Source organism: Panicum virgatum, chromosome 6K (genome assembly GCF_016808335.1).
Source record: "Panicum virgatum strain AP13 chromosome 6K, P.virgatum_v5, whole genome shotgun sequence".
Classification (NCBI taxonomy): domain Eukaryota; kingdom Viridiplantae; phylum Streptophyta; class Magnoliopsida; order Poales; family Poaceae; genus Panicum; species Panicum virgatum.
In genome coordinates, this window is record NC_053141.1 from 20,367,901 (window position 1) to 20,381,679 (window position 13,779).

The following is a 13,779-nucleotide window of genomic DNA, read 5'->3' on the forward strand; positions in this document are numbered from 1 at the left end:
CCTGCCACTGTCGGTCACGCAGAGCATCATGGCCCCGTAGCTCTAGCAACCATTTTTTAATGAACCAAAATACCAATCTTTCTTTCAGTTCCTTCACTATAAGTTTATCTCCGCTCAAATACTTACCTTGTTGATCATCCCGAAGCACCTTAAACTAAAGCTAAAGTTAATCAAGGGAAAAGTTGCTACTACGTAAAATAATAAGAGAAAGGGTAATAGAAATGACAGTTCTGATTTCTCATTCACCGGTAAAGAAAAGAAACAAGATTATATGGATCAAATGAAAAAGCATACCTGAGTTAGGAAAGGGTCATACACGTACAATGGAAGTATGCTATGCAAGTATATAAAGTAAAGAAATCATGTTTGCTTGATCATACAGTATTACAAACACAAGAATATCTCGAGATGCAGTTAGCTACATGAACCGAGCATGCTTCTCTGCTGCTTACTTCTATCGCTATCAGTAGATCAATTGAAAACACGCATCAGCTTCATGTATCCTAGATTCAAATATCCTATCTGTAAAGAAAGGAAAACATAACAAAGCAATGTGTGCGTGACTGCCATAAATTTATTTATTTATTTATTTACACATAAATTGATCTCTCTTATTAATAAAATATTACTATCTTATTTTGCCCTACCAAATTGCAACAGCATCAGAGCTGCCAATGCTGCCACCATGGCCAATGCTGCCACCATGGCCCCACATGCTTCCCTAATGAGACAATAATATGAAGTACTCCAATCATATAGTTCAGACAAAATGCCGCAAATCAAGCAAGCAGTATATTAAAACATAACTAATGGAATGAGTAATCCACCTGCAGGAGAAAATGCTTGGCTAATTCATCTTCCCCTTCTTCTGCGCATCTGCAAATATCACGCAGGAAGTCAATCATAATCTAAACTGAACCTAAAAGGCAATTAATAACCTGCCTCATATATCTGACCGGTTGCACTCACCTTGGTGCCAAATTTTAGGAGGAAAGACACCTCGGTGAGCATCTGATCTCATCAGGGTCACACAGATTGGCACGTCCCAACATACATTTAGTAATAGACTTTTGCATATTCGATGGCATAGTATGGAGACCTCTTTGATAACAGTGTAGGAACCTGAAATACATGGGCAGGAAAATAATCCATGTACACAATTTGGAGAACTAAAATATGCACTGTCAAATATTTTAAATGAAACAAAACTGAATTAATAAATGGTTAAAATCTTGGTCAAGCTATCCTTTTCATTGTCAGTCATGGACATAACTGAACTCACTGCCGACAAAGTAATATATATGTCTACTGTCTACCTAGCATGTAGTAAAATTCCAAGCGGCCACACATGTAGTAAAATCTGAAGTAAATATTAATCTGGCGGAGTTAATTATCTGCAGGTTCATGGATGTGAGTTAGTATTTTACATTTTTACTGCTTCGGTGCTTCCAAAGAAAGAACTAAACAGCTGTTCATGGATGGAGGAGATTATTTCAGTGCTTCCAAAGAAAGTTGAAAGCAAACACATATGTGCATGCATCACTGCATCTTTCTGCATATACAAAGTAATATTTCAAAATAATGGCTACCAATACACTACCTCCTTATCAATTGTTTTGGTTCAATACAGCCCAGTTCTGCATCCTTGCCGGCTTCGTGGGCACCTGCACATAGGCAGCAATGGCTTCTGTGCGTAAGCAATTCATTCACGTGGCTGCAAGAACTCTGAAGATCATGAAAGGGCGGATGGAACTTACCAAGGTAAATTTCTTACCAAGGTAAATTTCGTTGGTGAGGGCCCATTGACATCGGAGGTGTCGAAGGTGACCCTGGTGCGAAACTGGGATGAAGCTAGAGGTACCCCTCGAGGTCGAGGGCGCCAGCAGCTGGAGCGAGGACGATACAGATGAGGCGTGCAACGATTGGAATTACGGAGAGGGTGGCGCATCCACCCGGCACCTCAGTGGATCTGTCCTGCTAGCCGGCGCCGGCGGTTAGAGCGGGGACGATGACAACCAGTTGCGAATCGAATTACAACAAATCAAATCGAACGTGAGGGGGACGGTGGAGCTTGGAGGCGCTGGATTACTCACCAAGTCGGGCGGTGGGGAGCTTGGAGGCGCCGCGGTCTCGGAGCCGGCGGGCCGTGGGGTCTCGCGCCGGAGCCGGCGTCGAGTGGCGGGAGGGAGGCGCGACGAGCCCGCGTCGAGTTGGGGGAAGGTGATGCGAGGGGGACGGCCTCTTCCTCTCCACCGGCGTGGAGGGCGGCACCAGGCTTGAAGAGAGGAGGGGCGCCCCGGCCGCAGAGGAAGTGGCGCACGGCGACGAGCGGGCTTCGTGGGCGGCGGCGGCGGCGCGAGAGGGAGGAGAGAGCCGCGACGGGGATGGCTGCGCCGCCGCGGCGAGAGAGCCAGCGCGAGGGGCAGGTGCTAGGGATGTGGCCGCGACGGCGAAGCACGGGGGTGGGCGCGCGGCGAACGGCGGAGGAGTGCGCGAGGCGGAGGCAGGGAGGCTCAGGGCGGAGGAACCGTCCGTCGGGGGCGTGGGGAGGAGCAGGGGAGCGCGAGACGGGTCGGGAGGGTTTGGACGGTTGAGATCAAGGGTTCACGATCAGATGGCTGAGATGCGATGGCAGACCCACGGGGCAGGCAGACCCACGGGGGAGGGCAGACTCACTTTGTTATTTTTATGTATAAGAGAAGTAGGAGATTTACCCAGTCAAATGGATTTACATATGTTTTGGAGTTGCTCAGTGGCCAAATCTCTATTACCTGTAGATCCATTTTCAAAGCCACTAGATTGGCGTCGAGTACATCATGCTCAGTTTTATTTTTATTTTATTATAATAGTATAACAAAGACGTATTGAAGAAATCGATATCCTCATAAATGCCCTGCCAATTTTTTTTCATTTTTCTGTCACAACCCAAATTTATGCATCAAAAATTCAGCTATTGTTTTTCCGTAATTTTGATGATTTTGCTACCAACCCCACCCCAGCCACACTACTTTTTTTACTCAATGTATAACATTATACATGTGCATGTCTTTGCTTTTAGGAAAATAGCATATTAACTAACTTTAATCGATGTTGTCTTAGTTTATTCATCACAAATTAAAGAAAATAATTTCAGCTAAATTTGGCCAAATTTTACCAACCCACTACCATTTTTACTGATTTACTTAACCATGATATACACCAATGCATGCTCTGTTCTCTTGGGAAAATATTTTTTACACTTCTCACGAAACTCAGTAATTTCTACTAAAAAACCCATATCTCTGCAAAAAAAGGAGTTGGTTCTATGTATATATTACTGCAAACACACTGGGGTTAGCTGGATTATATCGAAATTTCATCCAAAATTTCAAACCAAGCATGTTAACGATGCACCCACACTAAGATTAAATTCAAACCAAGTCAGTTTTGTCTACTCCGCTCTGAGAGTATCAGGTGACTACTGAACACTCTGAGCAGCACTAAATTTCTTCACTTTTCTTGGTTCATACTTCATAATCAAAGCACGCGTAGTCAATAAGAACGGGTTGCTGAACACATTCACTGGATCGGTTCTTCCAGGTTGCAGCTCGATCTATTCCTCCACCTCGAAGTGGAAGGCCATAACGCCATGGCTCCTCTTTGCGCGTCCACCACCATCACCTTCCTGCTCATCCTCCTCATCCACTCCGTGCACTCCCCGGCCGCCGCATTCTACCTACCCGGAAGCTATCCTCAGCGGTACCGCCCCGGCGACACCCTGGCCGCCAAGGTAAATTCCCTGACCTCGCCGTCGTCGAAGCTCCCCTACCCCTACTACTCCCTCCCCTTCTGCACCCCGCAAGACGGCGTCCGCCACGCCGCCGAGAGCCTCGGCGAGCTCCTCCTCGGTGATCGCATCGAGACATCGCCGTACCTTTTCTCCATGCTAAACAACACCACCACCCCGTTGTTCCTCTGCCGCACCGACCCACTGGCCCCCCACACAGCCGAGCTCATCAAGTCCCGCATCGACGACGCCACCAGGTCAACCTCCTCCTCGACACGCTCCCCGTCATGCGCTACGTGAAGAACCCAATCGCGCCCGACGTGCTCCTCCGGTCCACCGGCTTCCCCATCGGCGTACGCGCCGACGACGGCGAGTACTACGTCTACAACCACCACAAGCTCACCGTGCTGGTGAACAAGCAGAATGGCACCACCAGAGTGGAGACCTTGATGGCGACCGCCGACGGGTCCGAGCTGATGGGCTTCAACGGTGGCAAGGAGGGCGGCGGCTACACGGTCGTCGGGTTCGAGGTCGTCCCGTGCAGCGTGGATCACGACTTAGCGGCTGTCAAGGACAAGAACATGTACGACGAGATCGCGTCGAAGGCTGCCGCCGGGTGCGACCCGTCGGTGGTCGGCATGCGCGTGCATGACAACCGGTCTCTGGTCTTCTCCTACGAGGTGACCTTCGTGGAAAGCAGCATCGGGTGGCCATCGCGCTGGGATGCATACCTCGAGATTGGCGGCGCCAAGGTTCACTGGTTCTCCATCCTCAACTCCATCGTGGTGGTCACGTTCCTGGCCGCGATCGTGCTCGTCATCCTCCTCCGCACCGTGCGGCGCGACCTCGCGCAGTACGAGGAGCTCGGCAGCGAGTCGGGAGCGCAGGCGGACGAGCTGGCAGGGTGGAAGCTCGTGGCAGGTGACGTGTTCAGGGAGCCCAACCACCCGGTCCTCCTCTGCGTGCTGGTCGGCGACGGCGTGCGCATCCTGGGCATGGGTGTGGTTACCATCATCTTCGCCGCGCTCGGGTTCATGTCGCCCGCGTGCCGCGGTGCGCTGATCACAGGCATGCTCTGCTTCTACCTCGTCCTAGGCGTGGCCGCCGGGTACATAGCTGTGGCCGTATGGAAGACTATCCGACAGGGCGACATCGCCGGGTGGAAGTCCGTGGCCTGGCGCGCCTCCTTTGCCTTCCCTGGAGTCGGGTTCGCCGTGCTCAACTGCGTGCTCTGGTACAACGGCAGTACCGGCGCCGTGCCATTCCTGCTGTTCCTCTTCATCCTCCTCCTGTGGTTCTTCGTGTCCGTTCCGCTCACCCTCGCCGGCGGCCTCCCTCATAGCATCCCGTGTCCGTCACATCGATTTTCCCATCAAGACCAACAAGATCGCGCGCCAGGTAAATGATCCTTCTCATTTGTTCAAAAGCTTCAAAGTCTTTCACAAATGCCGAGCGTTTTACTGACATTGCAAGAAAAAAATGGCAGGTGCCGGCGGCGCAGTGCTCGCCGTGGGTGTTCGTGGCGGTGGCGGGAACGCTGCCGTTCGGGACGCTGTTCATCGAGCTCTTCTTCATCATGTCGAGCCTGTGGCTGGGCCGCGTCTCCTACGTGTTCGGGTTCCTGCTGGTGGTGCTGGCGCTGCTGGTGACGGTGTGCGCCGAGGTGTCGGTGGTGCTGACGTACATGGGCCTGTGCGTGGAGGACTGGCGGTGGTGGCGGCGCGCCTTCTTCGCCTCCGGCTCCGTCGCGCTCTACGTCCTGGGCTACGCCGTCTACTACCTGGTGTTCGACCTGCACAGCCTCGCGGGGCCAGTGTCCGCCGCGCTCTACGTAGGGTACTCCCTGCTCATGGCACTCGCCGTCATGCTCGCCACCGGCGCCGTTGGGCTTGGCGCGTCCTTCTGCTTCGTCCACTACCTCTTCTCCACCGTCGAGCTAGACTGATTCCTATCGTACGAGTAGCCATGTGCCGATGATGACCCATTCGGGCCGTATGTGTCGTGCTTTGACTTTCTTAAAAAACAAATAAGAGTGTCGTGATATTTTTATTTTTGGTATGATTAGATCGTGTACGGTAATTTTTTTAATCGAAACGATTTTTAGCTACAAATTGTGGAAATCAGATCAATGGTTGTAGAAATCAAAGATTCTAAATCAAGTTAAAAGTCCCGAATCGAAGCTAGAACACAAATTGTAGGATAACCATATCGTAAAGCTGGTAGCCTGGTACAATGAATATAGACCATAAATTATACAAGATTGTGTATCATCGTATTATCTACATATATAATTTTTTTTAATAAATTTAGACGATTTTTTTGTCGTGATTTGCACAAATTTTTACGAAGATTATAGTTTCCACCAAATATGTACCACGCACCTAATGACAGACAAGTTAGACCTCCAAATTTACTGCAACTTCAAACATGAGGGCTCCCTAGAGTCCCCTTAACAATGGAGAGTAGAGGAGCTCCCTACTCCCTAGGAAGGAATATGGAGACCTCCCATAACAGAGGATCTGCTGGAGTACATATTTTCAACTTAATCTTCAAAATTAATTTGAGATTGATGCTATTTAGAGGGTCTGGAGTTGCTCCTAATATACACTCCAACCAATCTAAGTAATACAAATTCTTACACGTACTGAATGAAAAGTACAAACACAAATGTACCATACATAGATACACCAAGACACCAGGTATGCACAATACAAGGGCTCAGCACATCAGAAGCCAGACTGAGAAACAAAGCTCACATCTCAAAAACAGTAGCAGTGTTGCAGACGCCTGGAATCAGTACATTACCCAAAACAAGCAAATGGTACAAATCCGAGTACAAAATAATTAAAAACTTGCTTCAGAGGTTGAAAAAAACAGGTGAAAAGCAATGTCAACAGAAGGTAAATCATGTGCTACAGCTAGGGGCATCAGAACCCGTTTCACCATCTCAAGGTGCTCCAAGGGCTGCGCTCTCCCAGCGAACACATACGTGATCTAAGGCAAACGCCTGTAACAAGTACAACAAGCAAGATTCATCTAAAGAGAAAATGGTATAAGTTAATATTTGTCCTTGGCTCCCAGTCCACGGGACTTGGGTCGCCTTACAGCAGTCAAGGGGGTGGCAATGCCCTGGCCATCCCTCCCAAGCCCGGAGCCTGGGACAAACCCCATTTTCGCCATCATTTTGGATCCAAAACCCTTTGTGTGTCTCTCAAAGGAGCCAACACCACTCGTCTCCAGTGTCCACACATTTCGCCTTGACTCTGGCCTCACTTTACTTGGCTCTGATCTTACTTTGATGGGTTCTGTCCTTGCCTTAATTGCCTCAGCCTCACTGTCAAACTCTACACCGAGTCCAAGACATTTGGGACGATGGATGGCTTGTATTGGCTTTACCATACCTTGGCCATCTTTGCCAAGGCCAGTACCCTCAATGAATCCCATTTTTGCCATCATTTTCGAACCGAAGCCCTTGGTGTGCATCTCAAAGGAGCCCAGCTGGGTGGAGTTGCTTTCAGCAGCTTTTTTTCCACATGAAGTATCACCACCAATTGAGTCAACAGCTATTGTCTCAGTAACTGACTCTGCCATGGTGCCACATGAGACAAAAGATACAGGACGCTCTGCAAATGAGACCTTCTTCTTGGAAGATGATTTCTTTCCACTGGATTCTTGATGTTTTGCTAACTTTCCCGGAGCTGAAAGGCCCTTCTGTCCTGCTGGGCCTTTACAGTTCTCCCAGTTCACAGAAAAGCCCTGAGGTTCAGTCCCCAAAAGCTGAAATCAATGACACAAATCAGTTAGATGATAGATTGAATCAATTAGAAGTCAAGGAGATTAGCATCAAGAAGGGATTAGTTTTTTTTTTTTTTTGGGGGGGGGGACAATTTGATATTCCAGTGATATAATACAAGTACAGATTGTATCACCTTCAAAAATGAATAAAAGTGTGGAAAATAGTGAACAAGAGTTTGGACAGGAGGCAAAGTTTCTCTGAAAAAATTCTTAAGATAGCCCTACCTTTTCAAGTCGAATTTGGCCATCTGCTGATGGCAAGGAAGACTGTCCAGTTAATGTCACAGTGACAAATCTGCAAAGCAGAATTATTGACTTATACGCAGAGTATAAGCTATATAAGTGCAAATAAACAGTGAAAATGTTGGCTCCAAATCATGAATTTGATCCTTAATGATAATAAAAGTTTGTACATTTCAAATTTATGAGATAACAAAATGAACAGAAAAAATTTCCTAAAAGAATTTTAAATAAAAAACGGTGGAAATAATACTTGTTTGACTCTATTAGTAACATAATTCAAGGAAGAATAAGCAGCCATGGGTACATCCAATCCAACAGAGATTTATTAAATATCTCACTACTAAAAAGAATGAATTGGCGACTCGTACGTCCTGCGATGGTAGCGCTGCGCCTCCCCGTCAGTCTGCCGTCCATCATTTTGCGCCGTCCATCGCTCAGTCAACTTGCTAAACAGGATTTGGAGCCGTCCATCGCAAGCCAGTCAACCACGCGGCGGATTTACCTCACGCTCCCCCGATCAGTCTGCCATCCGCGAATATAGTCCGTTCGTGGTGCGGCCATCTATAGTTGTAGCCGTCCATCACCCGCTGATCGGCTTGCCATACTTTCAGCCTCGCCTCTCCGACGACCCGATCCGATCCGTCGCCATGTGGTCATCGCCCTCGGTCTCGCCATCTCCCTAGGTCTCGGCCCTGCGATCCCTCACCCCCGAGCCGTCATCCTCGTCTTAGGCCCTGCGGTCGAGCTCGCCCTCGGCCCCGCGATCCCTCGCCATCGCCGTCGCATCCTTCACCGAGCCGGCGCTACAAACCCTCTACGTCGGCGTCGCCTCCCCCGATACCTTGCCATCGCCGGCGATCCGCTCCGATCCGTCCTCATTTTATTGAGTTGTGTTGTGCCGCACTTCATTCATGAATCACCACCGTCAACCTCCGCAAGTTCGCGGATCTCACGCAAGAGTCAATCTTTCCTCGTCAATGGCCACTATCCACGCAATCAGATGGCGCTACTTGAATTCCAACCAGGCTGACAGATGTGCCAGAGACGGCGAGATGAGGGCGGCGAGAACGGTGGCCCATGCCCCCATGAAGGAGAGGGTGTGTTAGCCATGCCTCTGCAGGCCGGAGCCAAATCAAGTTGGCAGCATGCCTCCACATCGTCCACTGCGCCGTCTTCTGTATCTACCAAGAAGCTATATTGATGTAAGCATTTTCATTTCCTCTTCTTTGGATTTCTTTCTTGGCATTTCACTTGCCTTTGTGTTTTGTGTTTGGGTTTCTGGAGCATAGTGCTTACTTTGTTAGAAAAAAGTTATTCTTCTCCATGCTACTACGGAAAAAAGCTGAAGATTTGCTTTCATGTCTTCTAATTCTGTTTTGTACAATAGGCAAGGCTCTAACTATTCCATGGAGAAGAGCAGCAGGGCGTCCCAGTCGGAGGCAAGCAAAAGTTTTGGGGGACAGACCGAAACAGTACAATTATCTATGTAATAAAATCATTGGTGGGTTGATTCTGATCCGAATATTTGTAGCATCGTAGATCATGAAAAGGGATGCTATGACACACTCATGAGATTACATGTAACTCTGCTTGTTCTTCGAATCGATGTATTAAAGATTGTAAATTGTGAATGGGATGTATTAAAGACTGTAATTGTGAACATTGGACAAATATCTATTAAAATACTCTCCTTTGTGACCATGGTGCCAAAATTCATCGCCATACGATGCATAGTACGATTCTTTATGAACCCGTAGCAACGCACGGGCACAAACCTAGTGAATGATAAAAAAGAATAGTGCAACTGGAATTCAAATTGAAGGTACAGTCAGGTCATGGGAGGTGCAAAGTCCTGTAGCTCACTCCCATAACGAAGCTGGCAATATAACCAGGTTATGGTAGTAGCTACATGCAGGGACACATCGCTTACGTATTTGTCCTTATCAGACAGTATGCGCAATGAACACGACAAGAATGTCAGTGTCATATATTTCGTATCAGTGCCCATGCAACAAAGGGAGTGGTTTGAGCCAGCCACTAAACCCTTTACCATCATCCACACAGGACGAATGGCTCATTGCAGGAGAGGTCATGCACCTTCCTACCTCAAGAGTTGACTTAGTTGATGTAGCAAAATTGAAGTCATAAACAGTTATTTGTGTGAATTAGTAAGGTGTAAGCAGGGATGGTAGCCACAACTGCTCAGGAACCTTTTCTGCTAGTGCATGGCCACTATCCTTGCAGGCCTGCAGGCCTCTGACCAGGGATAAACTCACACGCAGTGATATGTGCGATTGGTGTCCTCTTAACTGCGCTGCAACATAAATCTCAAGGATTTTTAAAATGTTAAAAATGGAAAGAATGCATTGCCATGAACAAAACTCCAAATTTGTAGCCATAAAAGTATTTCTAGGGTTTACGAATTATTTAGTACAAGATGATATGAATATATATGAACTCAAATCAGTTACCTTTTCTTGCCTGAACCTTGACATCCGCTCTTCAATTGATAAATAGATGCAAGGCGTTGTACCTGCAGAAGTAAACCAGAACTCAGAACATACATCATGCAAACAGGAATAAGAATGTATACATACATAACAAAATCAGTGTGGAATTAATATGGTACTTTCATGATTTTGCAGGTGCAAAATTGAGCGGAACTGGTCATTACTGACTGGTTTAATGGCATATGTTTTCATGTTACATCTGTTGTACAGTACATTTTTAATGTGTATCAATATAAGTATAAAGAGCATGCAACATGATCTGACTTCAATAATCAATAATTGATTTAAAAGAAGTAATTATCATAAACTGCCACCGCAGGCTCCAAAGAGATTTTGGATGATAAACTACCATGCATACCTGAGAACAGTCTTGAGTGTGCATTGGTTGAAAGCATACCATATCAACCTGATCCACAACCATTTTCCTCAACTTCTGCAGACAGAAAAAGCAACAGACCACTAGTGAAAGGAGCTTCTGTGAATAATAAAAAAAGAAGGAACAGCTATCACACACAAAAAAAATGGTAATATGTGCAGGTAACCAAACAACAGAGAAGCAACATGATGACATTGAAAATTCATTCTTAAGGATTTTCTCTGCAACGCATATATTTTACAAAGAAAACAGCAGAAATAGAAAATTGCAACAGGCAAAGTAAAAACTTGATGATACAAAAGGTGAATAATTGATAATAAATAAATATATTAAAAATTGAAATCTTAGTATTTAACAAGGCAATTATTACTACTTTCCTATATTTACTAAAGCAAATTTTGACCAAGTTCAGTTCAACCAAAGCACAGTGACTCACCGTATTTATTTGCCCCAGGTCAACTCCTCTAGTTAGCATTCGTTGTTGACGCTTCTTTGCAATGAGTTCCTTCCTATGCTTCCTTTTTTCACCTGAATCACATAATAAGCTAAGTTTACAACCCAGCAAAAAGCAAATGCATTGAAATGAAATGATGTGAGAGTAAATAGAGGTAATATGGTATTATAATTGTAAAACAGAAAACATAAATGTAGAAGATAATCATAAATCATCTTGCATGAATAGGTATTATAATTGTAAAACAGAAAACATAAATGTAGAAGGTAATCATAAATCATCTTGCATGAATAGGTATAGATTCTTTAAGTTTACCAGGCTTTAGTTTGATATGAATTTTTCTATTCATTGAATCAATAGACCACAAAGTTACAACCTCAGCTAACTGTGCCATATCTATGTGCATACAGCATACTAAAATCATAATTGATGAACAATGTAGCACACTTAAATAAATCTAACAAACATGCTTTCTAGAACTTCTCATGAAAGGCACCAATGAGAAATGTGTTCCAATGCTATAACAATAAACATCTCCATCCATAACAGTATCTTCCAATGCTACAACAATAAACCTCTCCATTCATAGCAATATCAAACTGCCAGCGTTCTGATTTTACAGCAGGTATCTCATAAAAAGGGGATTTCTTTAACCACTTCCAAAGGGAAGTTTCAAATTAAAGCTTGGGGTTTCACTACCCTATCTCACTCTTCAATGATGAGAGACCTACAGATGATCCTTAACATCGTATAATAAAATTTATAAGATCCTTAACTTTGAATTCATAGGGTGCTAATATAAAATCCATAACTTTGAATTCACAGGATGCTAATATATTCTTATTCTCCAGTACACCTAGTGCTTCGAAGTATGTAAGCAATGCCTCTAAGATGGTTTCTACAATTCTACCAGGCTAACACATTCTCAAAATCATCTATATTCTCATTTTCACAAAAATTAACAAACAACTTGCTGCAGCAAACAAGGGAAAAGACAGCGCAAAATGGAAAGCCTAATACCTGGCATGCTATGATATTTTTTGCTCTTCCTACCCTCATTAGGCCAGGAACGTGAGAGCTGAGAGGATGATGATCCAGTTTTCGACCCCTTCCCTGACCTGCTGGCCATGCGTACATCCTTCACCAAGAACATATCCTCCAGTCCCATCACTCGCATACTTGGCAAATCCCTATTGCAAACCATTCCCTTTCCCTTCCGCCGTTCGGCCGAGTTTGGCCTCTTCATCCCATACTGCTCGGATGCAGTCATTATTGCATAGCCCTCAAGCTTCCCCTTCCCCTTTTTCACAAAGCCATCCTCATCCTCGTCGTCATCTGTATCCATCTGCTCTGCAGGTTCTGCATCACCCAAATTCATACCGGCAATCCACTTACTGCTCAACAGCTCCTCACTTCCACCAATCCCTTCCATGTAATCAGTGACAACCTCATCATCAACAGAAGAGGAATCCCCAATGCTCAAATCCTCATCTGATTCTGATTCTGACCCTGATGATTCACCATCGGTCTCTGAATCCCCCTCAACCTCACTACCTTCCTCGTCGCTTTCACCATCATCATTCTCAAATCTCTCCCTGTCACCTGATTCGGATTCTGAAACTTCGTTAGAGCTGCTCATCTCCTCTGATTCCGGTGACGAGATGTCCTCCGTGTAGATCCTGACTCCCCCAATCAACAAAAATCCCGGATTGCGATTCACCTTCTGTTGCTGCTTCCGCTTGGGCGTCTTGAAGGAGGCATCTTCCTCCTCCAGCTCCTCCAATTCGAGCTCCATCTCCTCGTTGCCGCTGTCCAAGAAACCTAGCCCAACATGCACAGCCTCAGCGGGCCCCTCCTCGTCCGCATCTTCGTCCTCGTGAAACCCGAGCCCGCCGACGAACTCGGGGCCGCACGAGTACAGCGGGACGGAGGCCGCGGCCGGATCGGCGCATGGGGCGGTAAAGATGGTCACCTCCAGCGCCTGCGCCCCCCGCTCGGAGTTGTAGCTGAACGGGACGGCGTGGCAGGCGCCGCCATCCGCGGTGTCGCCGCAGCGCCGGCCGCCCTCTCCCCCGCCCCGCCCCCGCCCTCGGCCGCCTGAGGCCGGCGAGGAGAAGGCGGCAGCGACGGAGGACGGGGATACGAAGGATGGGAGCTCGGGGACGGGGCGGCGCCTCCCGGCGCCAGCGCCGCGGCGGGGCCCGCCGGCGGTGGGGTTGCGCGCGTGGCGGCGCTTGCCGCCGGCCATGGGCGGCTAGGGTTGCGGAACGAGATTCGTGCGGCGGGCGCGGGCGGAACCGACTCGCGTGCCGCGGCGCGTATTTGTAGCGGTCGCGGGGCAGGGGTGCGGGTGGGTCGGGGAGGAAACGGAGCGGAGTAGGCGTAGGGTAGGTTTCGTAGCGGGCAAGCCGCTTTTGATGCCGCGGCGGATAGGGCACATGCGGTCCTCCCAGTGTTATCGAAATTGCATTTATTTCAAAACTGAAGGATATTTAGATCCACAAATTAATTAATTGTGTCACATAAAATTTAAATTATCATTTTAAGCTATAATGAGGTGGATCGTGGTTATAAATTTTAATGTTAAATTGTTCAGTCAACTCTTATATTTTTTTGAAATTTCTTTGTATCAGAA

General features: G+C 47.0%; 1 protein-coding gene, 1 long non-coding RNA gene and 1 pseudogene across 5 annotated transcripts; 1 reads left to right on the forward strand and 2 right to left on the reverse strand.

The window, feature by feature from the left end:
• Positions 1-278: 278 nt before the first annotated feature.
• LOC120712036 lies at positions 279-2,563 on the reverse strand. Of its 4 annotated transcripts, none has more exons than XR_005690614.1 (6): positions 2,094-2,563; positions 1,758-1,974; positions 1,601-1,664; positions 970-1,122; positions 828-876; positions 279-721 (listed from the first exon to the last, which is right to left on the reverse strand). It is a non-coding gene; the product is annotated as an uncharacterized LOC120712036 (long non-coding RNA). The 4 variants fall into 4 exon arrangements; XR_005690616.1 differs by having other exon boundaries at positions 1,775-1,969; positions 2,094-2,562; XR_005690615.1 differs by having other exon boundaries at positions 1,775-1,977; positions 2,094-2,562.
• Positions 2,564-3,591: 1,028 nt separating this feature from the next.
• Positions 3,592-5,815, forward strand: LOC120639132 (annotated as a pseudogene).
• Positions 5,816-6,505: 690 nt separating this feature from the next.
• On the reverse strand, positions 6,506-13,440 carry LOC120712037. The gene is made up of 6 exons (XM_039997722.1): positions 12,165-13,440; positions 11,127-11,218; positions 10,673-10,747; positions 10,276-10,337; positions 7,787-7,856; positions 6,506-7,543 (listed from the first exon to the last, which is right to left on the reverse strand). The coding sequence occupies exons 1-6, from the start codon at positions 13,390-13,392 to the stop codon at positions 6,824-6,826; spliced, it is 2,247 nt and encodes a 748-aa protein (XP_039853656.1). The 5' UTR covers positions 13,393-13,440; the 3' UTR covers positions 6,506-6,823.
• Between the last annotated feature and the right edge of the window lie 339 nt (positions 13,441-13,779).

Excerpts from the sequence above, each read along its gene's own strand:
- LOC120712037 (XM_039997722.1), bottom strand. The coding sequence starts at position 13,392 with ATGGCCGGCGGCAAGCGCCGCCACGCGCGCAACCCCACCGCCGGCGGG. Across the intron at positions 10,338-10,672 it reads ACACTCAAGACTGTTCTCAG|GTACAACGCCTTGCATCTAT; the intron begins GTATGCATGGTA and ends TTACTTCTGCAG. Across the intron at positions 7,857-10,275 it reads CAAGGTTCAGGCAAGAAAAG|ATTTGTCACTGTGACATTAA; the intron begins GTAACTGATTTG and ends TCTGCTTTGCAG.